Source organism: Misgurnus anguillicaudatus, unplaced genomic scaffold, assembly GCF_027580225.2.
Source record: "Misgurnus anguillicaudatus unplaced genomic scaffold, ASM2758022v2 HiC_scaffold_32, whole genome shotgun sequence".
NCBI classification, from domain to species: Eukaryota; Metazoa; Chordata; class Actinopteri; order Cypriniformes; family Cobitidae; genus Misgurnus; species Misgurnus anguillicaudatus.
The window spans coordinates 190,302-208,674 of NW_027395282.1; the positions used below are offsets into that span (position 1 = coordinate 190,302).

Here is an 18,373-nt window from a genome sequence, read left to right on the forward strand (position 1 = left end):
AACGTTGGCCCAACGTTTGTTGTTGTGTTGGGCCAACGTTGGGTGCTGACGTTGGCCCAACGTAATTTTGTCCGTTGGGCCAACGTTGGGCCAACCATGTTATTGGACGGCCGGCAGACCTTCTGCCAACCTAAAAAAAACCTTACCAACCTTCTGCCAACTTAAAAACCACTAAAACAACGTTGGGCCAACGTTAGGCCAACCATGTCATTGGACAGCCAGCTCCCAGCTAACAAAAAAGGTCCCAGGACGTCCCCTAAACGTCCTCTGCGAACGTCCCACGGACGTCATTGTGTAGGGTACCCGTTACGTCGAGCAGACGTCCGCGAGGACGCCTCCGGACTTTCACAGGGACGTTCGCAGGACGGTCAGCAGACTTTCGGGACTTTTAGGGGACGTTCGCCTAAAGTCCTCAGCAAGTCATTTTATTTCCCTGCTGAAAACAGACACGAGAAACATTGTATACCACAAAGTACTTTTATTTTAATCCAACTGTTGTAATTATGCTGTGCTCCATGTTTGTGTGTGCGTGCACGGTGCCCGATCTCCCGTGCGCGTCAGTCAAACTCGCTTCAGCTGCGTGTGTGTTCGTGTCTCTCTGTGTGTGTCTCTGCGATGTCAATTCTTTCCGCTGTCTTCTAACCTAAAACAACGAAATAAACACACTCAGAAGTTAACTAATTATTTTTGAATATGTTTAAAATGTCTTGCAAAAAATCCCTAGCAAAATGTTTAAAGATAAGGGAGACAGAATTCTATGCTTAAAATAGAAAGCATGCACAACTCTCTTTTACCTAATATTTTATGTTTATGGTATTATTGTTGGTGTGACAGTTCACTCAAAGTAAAGGTGGGTCAATTTGGACATATGCTACCCATTTTAGGTCTAAATGCAAATCAATCTCGATATGAATTCTGAAAACCAGCTAAAACCAGCCCAAGCTGGTTGACTGGTTTTAAGCTGGTCTCTCAGCCTGGTATTATGTTCAGGATTGTGTAGCAGGATGTGGGTTTTTTTGGCCACTTTATAGCTGGTTAGGCTAGAAAACCAGCTGACCCACCAGCTTAAACCAGCTTGGCTAAGCTGGTTGGCTGGTCTTAGCTGGTTCAAGATGGTCCTCCCACCCTGACCAGCTAAGACCAGCTACAAGGTGAACATACACACCTTAGAGAGAGCATAGGTCACACAGAGTACAAAAATATTTTACTATTACGTAAAATAATGTAAGTTGTTTTATATATTGATCTTTGATATTATTGTAGGTTTTGTTGTGGGTTCAGGGCATCTTGAAGTATACTATGAATAAGTGTCAGATAGATCTATGGTTCTATTCCAAAGAATCAAACATGTATCTTGTTTTTAAAAATAGACCATTAACTATTAACTTATTTTTATTTACAACATATTTACTTTCAAATATATAAACAAAAACATTTGGGATTCACACAGACTCACTATTATTCATTATTAGTTGCAAGTATGAAACTGAGCTGCTGAAATTCTCCCTGTGTAGCTGTAGCATCCTCCAAGCTGCCTTCCCTCTGAAGACAGATAACAAATCTACAAACAAAAACAATCCATAATTAAACAAGAATAAAAAGTCAGCAGTGACTAGTAATGTTGTTATGACACAAACCATCTTTTGAAAGTTAGCTTGGCTTGCTCATTGACTGATGTTTTTCCGACCACTGCTGTGATGTTGTCCTGAATTTGGTCTACTTTCAGAATGATTCTCCAATCCAAGATTTCTTTCTAGGATTTGTTTTGAAACAGTAAAACATTACTAACTACACAAGTACAATAAATGAACAGTAAGTCTGCCTATTAATATTTTAAGATAAAAATAACAAAATAGTGTACCTGATTCTTCCGAATGGCAGAAATTGACTGGTGAGCTGCAGTTGTGATTGTGAAGGACATGGAACTGTAAACACAACCCAGATTAGAAAAAAATAAAAAATTGATGATGTAAGTATTGTAGTATATGTTGTAAAATGTTGAATGCTCTATCATTTTTAAGTCACTTTAGGTGTATGCTAAATGAATAAATAGAAATAATGTAATCATCATTATACTACAAATACTGACTGAGACTAACTTATATGTTTTTAATTCCACAGAAGTATGACTATTTAAATGACTGTTAACATATACCGTATTTTCCGGACTATAAGTCACACTTTTTTTATAGTTTGGCTGGTCCTGCGACTTATAGTCAGGTGCGACTTATATGTAAAAATTTATTAATACTGACTAACATGAACCAAAAGAAAACATTACACATAGAAACATAGAAAACGTCTACAGCCACAAGAGGGTGCTATATGTTGCTCCTGTAGCCTACCCCTGAAAAAACTGTTAACTGAAACATTAACTTAAAGACAATGGAGAAAGACTTAACAAACAAAATGTCCCCAAAAAGAATAAAAATGTTCTAAATAAATGCGACTTATAGTCCAGTGCGACTTATATATGTTTTTTTCCTCTTCATGACACATTTTTTGACTCATGCGACTTATACTCCGGAGCCACTTATAGTCCGGAAAATACGGTAAATGTACTCACAATAAGGTGCCTCAGACAATATCATAGCATCTTTTTGCTTTGATGTACTGGTTGCTCCTCATCTAACTCAGAAAAAAAAACAGGAGAAAAATCAGAATGAAATAATAATATGATAGTAAATCATATTGTGACCTTTTAGTTTTACCTGGCTCCTCAGCTGAAAAAATAAAATAAAAACATTAACATGGACCATGTACACTTTAGTTTAACGTTTAGCATTTAACAATCAAATATTCAACAGTTGGATCTTTTTTAAAGTTTTTACTTACACTTGTGCAATTGCTGTCAATAATGATTAATTCACATAAAATATGTATAGAAACATGCATTTTTCTTAATCATTCCAACTTTTTGTTTTGTGTACTGACAATGTTGTCTCTGTTGAGTCCTTTTGGCCTGGAATTCTCTTTCTGCAAACAAAAAACAAAAGTAAATTTAAGTTGTCTTTTAACACTTACAATGACTTTCAGTGTGAAGAACCTCACTTTTTTTACAGCGCCAATATTTACAGTCTCAAAATAGAACAACTTTGGTCAATATAAATCATATAAACATTGTATGTTTTGCTTGCTATTATTTTTTTAATTTGATTGTTAAAAAGAAGTTTGGTATTACTTTGCATACTTTACCTGTTTGAGAAAATACTCTGACTGCATATTTTGTCCACAGCTGTCTAGAGTGGCACATTGTTCATTTTGGTCTCAATACCCTTCAGACAGAAACAAGTGTTTTATTATTATTATTTTTTTTATATATGTAGCTGACCTTGTTTTCGTTTAGCATTTGTATTTTATAAAACATGAACAAAATCTTACCCCATTGTTCCACTCAAACCACAAGGCTGGTGCTACCTCAGACTTATTTTGCTCCGTGAAATGGAGCAACATAGCACAGAAAACCTGTAAGTAAAGTCCATAAATCGGTAAGTTCAGCTTGCAGTACACAAAGGAAATGTACCATTGTACCAAAATTAATAGAGGACCATTGGCTACATTATCTAACCTTAGGCTGAAAATTGTTTTCCAATGTTTTTTCATGTTGCACTGGAAACATTTGGTTGTTTAAATCTTAGTTTTTCTCAAACCAGTATCAACAAGGCAAGGCAAGTTTATTTGTATAGCACATGTCATACACAGAGGTCATTACAGTATAACATAAGCGGATCTGGTGCTGAACTTACCTTTTTGTAGTACACTACACATTTATCAGTCAGATGTTTAAAGGCTGAGAAAACTAAATAAAGATAAGTTAATATATATACACATCAAATTATGTAAAATAATATAAAAAGGAAGCTGCTTAAATGTTAAAATGTTACCCAGATGTACCCCCAATCCTCGCAGATAATTAAGAGCTTTTTTATTATTACAAGAGATTTGATTCAATTTAAGATTTTTATTCAATTAAACTGTATGCTACCTTATAGGGGTTTAACCATATACCATATAAAAGCATATAAAGGTTTAAAAATAAAGTTAAAATATATATTTTTATAGGCTAAATAAATTCAGGCTGATTCATTATGCTGCATAGTTATGAAAAATTAATGAACCACATCTACAAACTTATTTTGGTGATTTAGCCAATTTTTACAATGACTTACAGGGCTATTTTTACTGCCTGTGCCACAGTATTCAATCATACACGTCATTTTACTACAGTACAGTAGGTGGCGGTATATTGCTCGTGTCCGTATGGTCATACGCGGCAAGCAAGTACAAACACAGTACGACTGAAGTGTCGCTGGAAGACTGCAGGAACAGAAACCCCTGGAAAGGTAGGAGTTTTAATTTAAACGTTAAAATGTGTTTAATCATCACGACAGAAAATGTTTGCTTTGCCATTATTGAAGAATCAATTCAGACAGAATTTCGTGCACGCTCGCCCTTGGTACACATTTAGGCCGTTTCTCAAACGGAAGGCTGCATCCTCCGGAGGTCGCATAGGCAGGCTGTATACGTCATCAAGCCTGGTTTATTAAGTTAACTGAGCATTACATTCGCAAGTCATAAGCATATTACAACAATTTACGATTAACTAAGCATAATAGTCAACTTTATACTTGTTAATATTCTGAAATAAGACACGCGACCTCCAGAGGCTGCAGCCTTCCGCTTGAGTAACGGCCGTATGAGCTCGCGCACTTACCCGCTGCGGATGAATATTAATCTAAAACCTTATACATTTACTCTAACATTGAACTAAAGCGAAGCTTACATGTGATACCAAAATGTACTAACTTAAATATGGCTAACAAATTTCCTATACAAAGGAAATACAAACCTTATCAAACTGCACACTTGAACCAATATAAATACTGTATATGGTAACGAAATCTTACCCTGTAACGAAAACTTGACGAAATTACGACCTTATCTAACAATTAACTACAAAATAAATGGGATTTAGTATAAAAAAAATCGAAATTTAAAGGAGTTTTTCCCTCTTTTACCACCGTCTCCGTTGTGTCAGTTGAAGTATGACGTGTGACTCCTCGTGCCAGATAATTCAAATGTTGTCACTCGCAATAGATCTATCTGACGTCATTCATAGTGTACTTCAAGATGCCCTGAACCCACAACAAAACCTACAATAATATCAAAGATCAATATATAAGACAACTTACATTATTTTACGTAATAGTAAAATATTTTTGTACTCTGTGTGACCTATGCTCTCTCTAAGGTGTGTATGTTCACTTTGTAGCTGGTCTTAGCTGGTCAGGGTGGGAGGACCATCTTGAACCAGCTTAAACCAGCCAACCAGCTTAGCCAAGCTGGTTTAAGCTGGTGGGTCAGCTGGTTTTCTAGCCTAACCAGCTATAAAGTGGCCAAAAAAAACCACATCCTGCTAAACAATCCTGAACAGCTAATACCAGGCTAAGAGACCAGCTTAAAACCAGTCAACCAGCTTGGGCTGGTTTTAGCGGGTTTTCAGAATTCATATCGAGATTGATTTGCATTTAGACCTAAAATGGGTAGCATATGTCCAAATTGACCCACCTTTGAGTGAACTGTCACACCAACAATAATACCATAAACATAAAATATTAGGTAAAAGAGAGTTGTGCATGCTTTCTATTTTAAGCATAGAATTCTGTCTCCCTTATCTTTAAACATTTTGCTAGGGATTTTTTGCAAGACATTTTAAACATATCCAAAAATAATTAGTTAACTTCTGAGTGTGTTTATTTCGTTGTTTTAGGTTAGAAGACAGCGGAAAGAATTGACATCACAGTAAACCCAGCAGACAGCCAGAGACACACCAAGAGACACGCACACACACGCAGCTGAAGTGAGTTTGACTGACGCGCACGGGAGATCGGGCACGCGCAAGGGAAATCATGCACGTGCACGGAAGGTCGTGCACGCACGCACAAACATTGAGCACAGCATAATTACAACAGTTGGATTAAAATAAAAGTACTTTGTGGTATACAATGTTTCTCGTGTCTATTTTCAGGTTTTCATTGGTTAGCAGGGAAATAAAATGACGTGCTGAGGACTTTAGGCGAACGTCCCCTAAACGTCCCGAAAGTCCGCTGACCGTCCTGCGAACGTCCCTGTGAAAGTCCGGAAGACGTCCTCGCGGACATCCGCTCAACGTAACGGGTACCCTACACAATGACGTCCGGGGTATGTTCGCAGAGGACGTTTAGGGGACGTCCTGGGGACCTTTTTTTGTTAGCTGGGCTGGCTGTCCAATAAAATGGTTGGCCCAACGGACAAAATTACGTTGGGCCAAAGTCAGCACCCAACGTTGGCCCAACACAACAACAAACAAACAAACAAACGTCCCTTTAAATTAAGTTATTGAAAAGAGTTTAATTTTAAATTGCACAGGCACAAACTGTTTTAATTTGTAAAGTGATTTGTAAATCACATAAAATATCATCACTGTAAAAACATGTGGGGTTTCTCAAAAATGCGCTTTTGTGTCTGTGCTGTTATTTTTATTGTTGATGCATGTAAACATCAGATCTTGAAGAGATAGTTCGCCTAAAAATGAAAGTTCTGTCATCATTTCCTCGCTCTCGTGTTGTTACAAACCTGCATAAAAGTCTTTGTTCTGATGAACACAGGGGAAGATGTTTTGGGGGATGATTGTAGCAAAGCCCATCAGAGGCACCATTGACTAGTATTATTTTGTCCTACTATGTAAGTTAATGGGGCCTCTGATCGGTTGAGTTATAGATTTTCTTCGAAGCATCTTCCTTTGTGAATAAAAAAAAATGTATGCAGGTTTGTATCGACATGGGAGTGAATGATGACAGAGTTTTCATTTTTGGGTGAACTATCCCTTTAAAAGTTGCGTTCCAGCAGTTTTAAATGCAAGAACGTGTTAGAATTTAGAAATATTGTTTATGCAATACTGAAAGTGCTCTGTAATGCAAATTGCAAAATTGGTGATTGTTTTTTTTTTTGGACAAAAGACAAAATACCAATGCTTCAGTTTCTCCTTATTGATGAAATGGTACTATTAGCATTTAGAGGAAAACTGCAACTGTATGTGTAATATGTAAAATGAAAATTTAATGCTAAAATGAATAAACGTCTTCGGTTGAAAAAAAAAAACAACAAACGTTGGGCCAACGTTGGGCCAACGTCTGTTTGCTACCTGATACTGGCACATGATAAAGAGATAGGCTGTTATCTTTTCTTTTATTAATCTTTTTTTTTTTTTGGGCTGATTCTGATGCAATGTTGTATAACTTGACAATTCATCAGGGTATAAGAAGTCTCTTTTCCACATGTTTACTGGATAGAATGGTAAAACATGAAATGCTTCATGCATATATTTGAGGGAAGTGGTGGGCAATTGCAGCTGACCATACCAACGTTGGCCCAACGTTGTATTTCAGTCAGATAGGTTGGGCCAACGTAACCAACCAATATTGACGTTGGCCCAACGTCTGTTTGCTACCATTTGCTTTAGCAGAATTAATTAACCGTTTTTCTGTTTATCCAATACAGGCACATAACATCAAAGTAATATAAGTGATGGGGAGCTGAAAAATGTCATTTGCCTATATCACAATAAGAGGTAAATCTGGCCCTGCTTATATTTATCCACCATTTTTTAAATATGAACTTTTGTTAAATCATACACCTAAATATATTATTACATTTATTTTCTTGAGTAACTGTCCAAACAGTTTTTATATCTAATTTAGGATTTACCTGTTTTTAGTGGGACAAATATATTTTATTAATTTTTTGTTATATATTGACCACTTTCCAACCTGATCTATTGCGTTTTGCATATGGACTCCAGTACTTTAATGTTACGCCCCATTATCTGCATATAAGGCTTTACAGGTTGTCAATGTTAAAGGAACACGCCCACATTTTGGGAATTTAGCTTATTCACCGTATCCCCCAGAGTTAGATAAGTCCATACATACCTCTCTCATCTCCGTGCGTGCTGTAACTCTGTCTGACGCAGCCCCCGCTAGCTTAGCTTAGCACAAAGACTGGAAATGCATGGCTCCAGCTAGTATACTGCTCCCAATAAGTGACAAAATAACGCGATCATTTTCCTATTTATGTGTTGTGATTTGTATAGTCAAACCGTGTACAAATAACAAGGTGATATGAGACACAGCGATCTTTTAACAGTATACATACTGAGAACTATATTCTCTGAAGACGAAGCACTGCCGCATGGGCGGAGTGATCTGCTCGCAGCACACGAGAAGCCCCTGGTGAGGAGCAGAGAATTCGGTCAGAGTTGTGCAAATCACTCCGCCCATGCGGCAGTGCTTCGTCTTCAGAGAATATAGTTCTCAGTATGTATACTGTTAAAAGATCGCTGTGTCTCATATCACCTTGTTATTTGTACACGGTTTGACTATACAAATCACAACACATAAATAGGAAAATGATCGCGTTATTTTGTCACTTATTGGGAGCAGTATACTAGCTGGAGCCATGCATTTCCAGTCTTTGTGCTAAGCTAAGCTAGCGGGGGCTGCGTCAGACAGAGTTACAGCACGCACGGAGATGAGAGAGGTATGTATGGACTTATCTAACTCTGGGGGATACGGTGAATAAGCTAAATTCCCAAAATGTGGGCGTGTTCCTTTAACACTTCTCGTTTACTTTGGATCAGTGGCAGATCTAGGATCTTTTAAAGCCATGAAATGCAGCAAGCTACTGGCTCCTACACTGACCTTTACACTATTCTCTTCATTCATACGTAAATCCTAAAGGCAGTGCCTGAAAATAGTCCCCTGCCATTGAAAGTTACCAAGGGGACTATTTTCGGGCAGCGCGTAATATCACTACGCCTGCTGCAGCCAAGTCCTTGATTATTACGCCAGTTTGAGATTATAGTTCATAGCTATATCTGCTTAGAAAATCACAACTTTTAATTTCTGTCAGTCTTAGTACACGATGTAACTACAGAAGAGTCTTAAAGTTTTAAAGAGTCAAGTCTTTTGGGGGTCGTGGATTTTGACATTAATCTATAATCTCTGTCAGGAGACTATCAGGTTGATGCCGAGGTCTAGGATTGCAGTTACGTCCAAACCTCAGGAAGCAGTCCCAGAGCAAACTGTCGACAATTATTTATTCTCAACAATTCAAGTTTGTATTGTCGGTAGCTTTTGAAACATTTTATATAACTGAAATTTAAAATGAAAATGTTAAAAATAATGAAATTACAAAGATAAAGGACAAAATATATTTGCAGTTACATATTAACAAGGTCATAGTCATGTGTAAAAACAAGTATAACACAAAAAACAAGTTTACTAAAAACAAGTATAACACAAAAATCTATCTTGTTCTGTTGTGTTACGTTTCGTCAAAAGTAACAATTCACTACTTATATTTAAAGTGAAATTATACTGAAGAAGTCATTTTACATTTGTTCAAAGTTGCACCTGGTACTGATAGACCACATTGTAAGTTATTGACCACATATATATCTCTGTGTAAAACATTTAGCTTTTAAAAGTAAGTTTTTCTGAAAAACTGTACTTTCGCCCCTGCTCTCCTCTATCATTTCAAAACAATTTCTATATAAGCTAGTTAGAAAAATACCAAATCCCTGAAAAACCCTACAACTGCAATAGTTCACATAAGTAATAATTAATGGATTACTTTACCCAAAAAGCTCAAACATCCATTTCTAAAGGCCTTTCATGTGGATTAATAAATCTCTTCTTAAGCAAAATGATACATATGGTTGTCTAAAATAAATAGTTTACACTTCAAGCTTATTTACAGAAATCAAAACTAAAATGGTTTTGGTATAGAAGTTTAAAATATTTAAAAAAAATCTTGAATCTGTCATTGCTCTTCAGCAGATATTAACTTTATTAATCCTCTAGAGAGGTTTTATTTGCTTTTAAAATGAAGTTTTAACATCCAAATGGACAGACATAAAAATAGTTTGTGTTCATCTGAAGAAAAGAAGTCAAGTACATCTGTGATTGCATGAGGATGAGGAAAATTAAAAAGTTGCAAAATGTGGTCTGCTGTTGACTTAAATGTGTCATGTGTTTTAGCGTTATCTATGTGAGGTTGTGAATTGCACCAAAGCTCATTTCTGAAACTCAAGGAGAAGCTATCCGGTCGCTGCCAGCCACAGAACAAAGTTATGAATCTGAGGATGTGGTTTGTGACAGCTTTCTCTCACATGAATTTGTATGTCTTGTTAGAGCACTTAAAAAGGTGAAACTCTTTCCACATTGAGGGCAGTGATACGTTTTCTTTCCAGTATGATTTTGCTCATGTCTCTTCCAGTTATGTAAATGATTGAACTTCATTCCACAATGTGAACACATGTACGGTTTTTCTCCAGTATGAACTCTCTGATGATTCTTCCAGTTATACGAACGATTAAATCTCTTTCCACAATGTGAACATTCGTATGGTTTTTCTCCGGTATGGATCCTTTGGTGCTTTTTCAAATATTCAATCAGTGGAAAACTTTTTCCACAAACTGAACACAAGTAAGTTTTTTCACTAGCATGAAGTTTTTGGTGTTTATTCAGGAAAAATTGTGAAACAAATTTTTTCCCACACTCATCACAGTTGAATAATCTTTCTTTAGTGTGATATTGTTCGTGAACTTTGAGATTTGATGCTTTTGTGTAACTTTTTCCACAGTGAAGACACTTGAAAGGTTTATCTCCTAAATGAAGTCTCAAGTGCTCTTCCAGTGATGCTTTTCGTGAAAAACCCTTTTCACACTGAGGGCAAGTGTAAGGTTTCTCTCCAGTGTGATGTCTTATGTGATTCTTAAGCTGTCTTTTTTCTCTAAAACTCTTATCACATTGAGGACAAGTGTAAGGTTTCTCTCCAGTGTGAGTTCTTACGTGAGACTCAAGGGTTTCTTTACGTGTAAAAGTCCTTTCACACAGATGACAATGATAAATCTTCTCTCCAGTGTGAGTTTTCAAATGTACATAAAGGTTACTTGAATGTCTAAAATCTTTTCCACACTGCTGGCATGTATGAAACTTCTCTTTATTTTTAATGCTCGTGTCATCATTATGGCGTTCTTTTTTACCACCTGGATGGGAAACAGAATTTTTGGTTCTTTTCTTAGTTGATGTTTGTAAACAATCAAAATAATTTTCTTCATTAATGACATCATGAGGTTCCTGCTGTCTCTCGTCCACTTCAATCAGTTCCTGGGGTTCCTCTTTTACTTCCATTGTATCTAAAAGAAACTTGTCAAAAAACATATTAAAAACATTATTTCAATATTAAAAAAAATAATAATAGCACTCAGTTTTCACATTTTCACAGCAAAGCAGCTTTAGAGAAAACACACATTTTCTGGAAGGCATTCAACTTTCAGTAATATTGCTGTTTCTCCGGTAATAATAATACAATTTACATGTCAATCCTGCTTCCTTGTCTGTTTATTAATTTCATTATGCTGTTATGTTAAGTTATGTGTGGACATTTATTGCCATATGAGACGTTTATTGCCGTTGAATACTCTCATCTATAGTATGGAAATCACATAGGAAATATATAATGTGGTAGCCTAAAGTTACCCTGCTAATTTTAATTTATATGTGGATGTAAATAAACCCTTACATTCATGTCCTGACCACCAGGCTAGAGATTTTAAACATCTTTAATCCACACTTACTAATCTATCAAATAATATCATCATTACGCTGTTTAGATTTTGCTTGTCAGTTGCTGGTTACCTGTGCAGTTGAATATGGACTGTTTTATGGAGGGCTGCATTTAAAAATCTGTAATTCAAAAGCGAGATCTCAGTGTGTATTATTTATTGATGGTATAAAGTTAAGCCCCCTCAACAATTTCACATGCCCCCTCAGTCATTTCATCCTGCAGCCGGGCCTGATTGAGTGCAAATAGTTTAGTGTCTGTCGTCATTTTTATAATTGGCTCATGATGAATGATGTGTAGTAATGACGGTTTTTAAACTCTTAATATTTTGTCAGTAAGTCATGTTAGTACAAGGTCAATGCATGTTGCACTATTGTTGGTCTGTGTGGAGACTATGTCAGTTGACCAATCAGGGCCGAGTAGACTACCGAAAGTTGTGGTTTAGGCAGACTGAGTCATTAAACGGCTTTACACGAATCATTTGGCGATCTCTGAGAAATGGGGTAATAAAAATTTATATTTTGAGAAATTGACAGTATTTTTTAACCTTGCATGCAGAGGACTCCTTAACGATATAAGATACTGGACCTGAGCGTCATTTTTTCCTGTGCATATATTAGCGGTGCAGTCTAAGGGGGCTCAACGCCGCTATGAAAAAAATCGAACACATTGTTTTCTATGAGTATTTGCACACCGGTGCTGACAGGTGGCGCCTGTCCATGGCACCCAGCTACGACTCAGGAAGTTGCTGAAATCCCTGTCGCGCCACTCACATACTTTAACATTAAATAACATCATATTTGTCCCAAATCATTAACGATTAACATTGGCTGCTAATGTATATTTTGCATTTTGATGTAGATGCTATCTGACGAAGCTCGTGCTATTTAATGTGCACTTCCGGTTTGCGATACCTTTCTAGTTGTCCTAGACAGGACTCGACGTGACGCTGAGCTTCGTGGCCGGTGTGCGACCCCCTTAAGCCGAAAGTATACTAGGGACGTCCGCGTATGCGCGCCGTCCGCATGACGTAATTTTCGTCATCAGGAATGTCCGCGGCCGGCCGCGCGGACCATTCGCGTGCAGCCCAAAATTTGAGACCACGCGGACAGTGCGCGTACAGTCCGCGTACGACAGCGCATGCGCGTGAAAATATTTAGACAGGACACTCCACTATAAACAATTATACAAAGGAAATAGACAGCATTTGCACACACACTATCGTTTTTCTTCTTTAACTTTTACTTCTTCCAAGAACAGAAAGCTGTGGAGCATGTTTGTTTTATTCCTGACTTTGTTGTCTTGTTGTTTGTTCTAAACTGTGTTTGCAATGGTGGATCAGTTACTTTTCTTCACCTATCCTAATGTTTTAATGTACTGTAAATGTCTCCAAATCAGTGCTGCCATGACAGCCTGGTAGAGTAATAATTTGAATAAGAAATCATTTGTATTGCGTATAGTGTCGAACGCGGCCATCCGCGTGTAGCCGCGGGGACTATACTCGGAAAGCTGCAGCCGGACACGGACGCGGAAAAAAGTATACCCGGGCCTTTAAGTCTGTGAAGAATGGACTCACAGTCTGTAAGTTAACTGCTGTTAGCATTGCGTGCAAATCTTTCAAACATGGTAAGGAGCGTCACATTTCGGGCTGACATCAGGGGTATTTAGACTAGTCACAATGTACAGATTAGCTGACCAATCAGGGACACAGAGCTTCTCAAATCCGTGAGTTTCAGGAAGAGAGTGACATCTGGAGCTACAAAAATGTACAGTATGTGGAAAATAATGTATTTTTTTAACCATAAACCACACGAACACATTGTATTATACCAAATACACAAACAATGTAACAATGAAAAAGGTGCTCTTTATTCATGTGATCTGATTGATGTGCATGTTTCTATGGCACAAGCTTTAAATCCGATTTGATCATTCAGGGCTCCAGACTAACTTTTTTCACTAGGAGCACAGTGGCCCCCAACTGAAAATTTTAGGGGCGCAACCAGAAAACTTAGGGGCATACTTTAAAGGACAAGTTCGGTATTTTACACTTAAAGCCATGTTTTCAGATTGTTTATGATGAAATAGAACGGTTTTGACTGAAATTTCGACATTTGCGGCTGCCCAGAGAATTTTTGGGTGTTTGTGTTTCAGCTCCTACCTTTACAATGGGTTTAATGGTGCACTGGAACAATCCTTCCTAAAATGCATGAAACTTTCGTTTACAAAGACGTGAAACTCAGCGAGTGGTCAGGGGTGTTCACTGATATGCTCACACAAAAATCGCTGCAAAATACACATTCCAACAGGTTTCATCGTAGTTTTTGCCAACTCCATTGACTTGTATTAGTTGTGCTGTGAGGTACGGTATTACTCCGCGCCGGGAACTTTGTTTCTATTCTTGCAATTGGCAATGGCGGATTAGCGCCACCAACTGGGCTGGAGTGTCTATTATTCAAGCTTTCAGCGGAAGAATGTACGGGTGTGAGGCGTTTGGAAAAATAGGTCCACAAGTTAACAACGAATGCTAAAACAGCTGTTGGAAAGCACCTTTTAACACGATTTTTGTGTGAGCATATTAGTGAACACCCCTGACCACTCGATAAGTTTCACGTCTTTGTAAACGAAAGTTTAATGCATTTTAGAAAGGATTGTTCCAGTGCACCATTAAACCCATTGTAAAGGTAGGAGTTGAAACACAAACAACCAAAAATTCTCGGGGCAGCCGCAAATGTCGAAATTTCAGTCAAAACCGTTCTATTTCATCATAAACAATCTAAAAAAACAGGGCTTTAAGTGTAAAATACCAAACTTGTCCTTTAATGATAGATGCAGGAAGTACAATGTGCTGTTTCAAATTCAGTGTCACATCACAAAAAAAAGGACAAATTTACTGGTTGCACATGTGCAACTGGATGTAAAATTCAGTGGCACACTCTCAAATTTTGGTTGCAAAATGTCCCCATTTGGTGGCAGTCTGGAGCCCTGTCATTTGACATGCACACATTGCACAAATAGAGTTCCGCACTGTTTAAAGATACGATATAAACTTTGCGAGGTGCACGTCCGGCTACGCAGAGCTACGCACAGGCTACGGACATAGGACCTCCCCACAACTATAGACCGCTTCAGCAGTAACAACATAAACAAGCGGCTGTCGCGGTCCGCACGTAACTTCCGGTAAGAATAAATAACAACAAAGTTCTTTAAACGTAGTTTATTTATATAACAAGCAAAAAAACAACACATAGATTACCTAGGAAACCAAAACATTTGTTATTTTCGACGAGGCATTTGTTCAAGAGATCAGTTTAGGAACTAGTCAGACCATTAAAAAACGAAACCGGAAGTAAGGTTCGGAACCAGACGTGTATCACGTGCGTCCGATGAAACCGTCTATAACGAGCCGCAGAAAGGGAGTGCACAAAACAAAGTGATTTAAAGTGTAAACGAGTGAAATGTAAATGATAAAGCAGATGATGAAGATAATAATCTACTGTGGTGTTTGTTGTACACATCCTCAATTTAAACTAAAGACTAAATTTATTTCCTCTTCTTTTCCATAAGATCGAGTGAACAACAGTAAATACATTCATGTTTGTCTTGAGCTTTATTTCTGATCTGATCTTAGCAGACAGTATGCAGTGTTTCAGTCAGGGTCAACTCGTAACAGCAGTGACATCACAATGATAACTTAGTCTCTTAAAAATCCTCGCGCACGTCTCATGTGAAAGTGAATTAAAACATTGAGACTTCTTTAAATTATAATAAGGAAAGAGATAAATTATAGTTACCAATGCATGTGTGGATTTATCTTCCTGCTCTGCTCGCTGCTGACAGTATGTTCTTCTTCATTTTCTGTAAGGCGACCGACTCCTATAAACATTATCGCCATCTACTGTACTGGATGATGGCGGATTGCGTTTACGTGAGTGATGAGAGCAATAGCATCCAGCTGCAGCCCCGCAGACTCACCTCCGACTAGACACCAGTGGCTGGGCACCAGTGGATAGACAGCCTACGTCATTTCCGTTTCGCCGCTAATTTCCGTTTTCACCGCTGGATGAACAGCAATTTTATTTTATTGCTGCGTCCGAAAACTCAAGGCAGTGACTCGTTGCCTCGCTGCCTCATGAGGAAATGACTTTGGAGGCATGAAGGTAGCTCAGAGAAAGACTTTCGGACACACTTCTAAGGCAGCGTGTTTGAAATTTAAACAGAGAGCGCCTTTGTGATAACTAATCACATATTTGAAAACTACAATACTAATTTCTCGCTAGAAATGCAATTAAAAGGTGTAAAAAGTGAAAATATACCTTTATTTACACTAAATTGGTGGTCCAGTCGCGTCCTTGGCCGCCATTTTATTTTTTCGAACTCGACCGGACTCGACCAATCACATTCTTAATGTACGTCCACGCATAGGTATCTCAGGAGACAGGAAGTAAACCAAACATTGAATTCGGACATGCCTTGATGCCTTGCTGCCTTGGAAAGCTGCCTCAGAAGGCAGCAATTTAGAGTTTTCGGACGCAGCCTATATTTCACCTCTGGATAGACAGCATATTTATTTTCGGTTTTCACCAGTGGATAGACATTCTTTGCAGGCTTAATTGCACACGGTTTTTTCCGTATTGTCATTTTACTTTAATGACTTAAAATATATAATATAAAATCTGTGTGCAAATTGAAATATGATCTTTATCATATCTCTTTACATAAAACAATTCCCAATGATATGCTTAATATTATAACATCAATAATTCATGCAAACTGCATTCACAAGAACCACCTTGAAAATATATATTGTTCAGATCATTTCACTATTTTTTGTGACTTAAATTCAGCCTAGATCAATGAACTATAACGTTGTCATTACAACAGACTTCTACATGTTAATTGACCACAGGTTTTTTTTTTAAATGAAACCACTTCTGTGTTTAAAATATACGTAGATTCACATGATCAGAGAATTTACCAAACAATCCAGATCAAATTAACACTTCGTGGTTTTGCAATATTTATTGGAAATTACACACATCTTAGTAAAATTAGACAAATCTGACCATCAGAATGAACATGCAACAGTCAGGCCCGTAAGGTTGTGGGGGAAGTCCCAATTTCAAGAGAAAATAAAACATGAACAGTTTCAAATAAACTGTTGCACACTGTGCACACCACACCTCATTCCTGCCCCCTAAAACTGTCCATCCACTGGTGTCCAGCCACTGGTGTCTAGCAAGAAGTGAATCTGCAGGGCTGCAGCTGGATGCCTCTCGATGAGAGGCCGACTTCTTCTTCTTCTCTTGTTTTTATTGGCGCCTGGCAAACAACTTTCGGGTGAATTTACCGCCACCCACTGATCTGGAGTGTAGACTAAAGCTCTAACCCCAAACCCAACTGTTAAGGAAAATAAATAAATAAAAGCGATGAACCCTAAAACATATTATCATTTTTAGATTCTAATAATCATTAATATTGTTGCTCTTAAATACTTTAGAAGATGAGCCCAACTCTTTTCACCAGCAGATTTTACTAATATTGTGCTCTCCATTCTCTCTTAATGCATTTTTAACACTTCATTCTCTGAATCTTTTCTATTCTCTATAAAACCATCTCCCTGTATTACTACTGGGCCATCTGAATTTTCATTTAGTCATTAGCTTCATTAACAGTAATTAAATTCTTTTAAAAACACATTTTTCTCCATAGGTACTTTAACATCCACATCCCTCTTGTCTAGGGCTTTTTTGCTATTTTATCAGCAACTTTATTACCAGAAACCACAAAAAAAAGAAAAAACAGAACCACTCCAGCCTCATTCACTCTTTATAGTGATAAATATACTTCCTTTAATAAATCCTCTCTATTTGATCTTGCATGCATTATAGTGTCTAAAGCGAAAGGCAATTGGAACATATCACTACTTTATTTGGTCTAACTTGTTTAACAATCCTAAAGCCTTCAATCCTTCTTTAATTGCTTTAAACATTCATCTGACCACCATGACAAGTTCTTCCTTATCTTTATAGATTGAGAGCCTGTAAAGCAAATGCTGTTTACTACTTTACTGTATAAATCAACATTACCATCTACTGACAGAATACTGAATTGTTCTTCACATAACACCTGAAACTTTTTCCAATCTGCTTTCTTATATGACCATCTTACACCATAATGACATTTTTGTAGTTGAATCCTATTTTGAATTTCACAGGTCACTGAAAATGATTACTTCCAGTATTATCCTTAGATATTTAACCATATACGTTTATCAGCTAAAGATGTTAAAACTATTGTGATATCCATCCATTCCACTTCTTATTATGTAGACTTAGACTTAGACTTAGACTGTATTCCTACCCTAAATATTAGGCAAGGCAAGGCAAGTTTATTTGTATAGCACATTTCATACACAGAGGTCATTCAAAGTGCTTTACATAGAAATGAGAAAACAATATATAAAAGAGAAAAAAGAAAATGTAAAAATAATAGATACACAAAAAAATCACAATAAAAACAAAGATACATGAGAATTTAGAATAACAAAATAAATGTGATTTTAATAAAAACAGTTTAAAATGTTAAAAAGAATAAAACAGAATTAAAAGTGACTTGAGTTAAAAGTGCAGTCAGTGTGAAGCAGCACAGTGCTCATTCAGTAAATGAAGAGTTAAACAGATGTGTTTTTAATCTAGATTTAAAA

General features: G+C 37.2%; 1 protein-coding gene and 2 long non-coding RNA genes across 11 annotated transcripts; 1 reads left to right on the forward strand and 2 right to left on the reverse strand.

Annotated features, from left to right (window-relative positions):
• Nucleotides 1-458: 458 nt before the first annotated feature.
• Nucleotides 459-5,381, reverse strand: LOC129454752 (uncharacterized). Of its 9 annotated transcripts, none has more exons than XR_012368628.1 (10): nt 4,908-5,370; nt 3,747-3,799; nt 3,382-3,465; nt 3,196-3,275; nt 2,712-2,976; nt 2,567-2,628; nt 1,862-1,925; nt 1,638-1,753; nt 1,457-1,561; nt 459-643 (listed from the first exon to the last, which is right to left on the reverse strand). It is a non-coding gene; the product is annotated as an uncharacterized lncRNA (long non-coding RNA). The 9 variants fall into 9 exon arrangements; XR_012368626.1 differs by lacking the exon at nt 4,908-5,370 and adding an exon at nt 4,170-4,303; XR_012368620.1 differs by having other exon boundaries at nt 3,382-4,335; nt 4,908-5,381.
• Nucleotides 4,212-6,006, forward strand: LOC129451107 (uncharacterized). The gene is made up of 2 exons (XR_008646599.2): nt 4,212-4,343; nt 5,771-6,006. It is a non-coding gene; the product is annotated as an uncharacterized lncRNA (long non-coding RNA).
• Nucleotides 6,007-9,322: 3,316 nt separating this feature from the next.
• Nucleotides 9,323-15,590, reverse strand: LOC141363122 (uncharacterized). Its single transcript, XM_073865675.1, has 2 exons — nt 15,462-15,590; nt 9,323-11,249 (listed from the first exon to the last, which is right to left on the reverse strand). The coding sequence occupies exon 2, from the start codon at nt 11,232-11,234 to the stop codon at nt 10,170-10,172; it is 1,065 nt and encodes a 354-aa protein (XP_073721776.1). The 5' UTR covers nt 11,235-11,249; nt 15,462-15,590; the 3' UTR covers nt 9,323-10,169.
• Nucleotides 15,591-18,373: the final 2,783 nt, after the last annotated feature.

Excerpts from the sequence above, each read along its gene's own strand:
- LOC141363122 (XM_073865675.1), bottom strand. The coding sequence starts at position 11,234 with ATGGAAGTAAAAGAGGAACCCCAGGAACTGATTGAAGTGGACGAGAGA.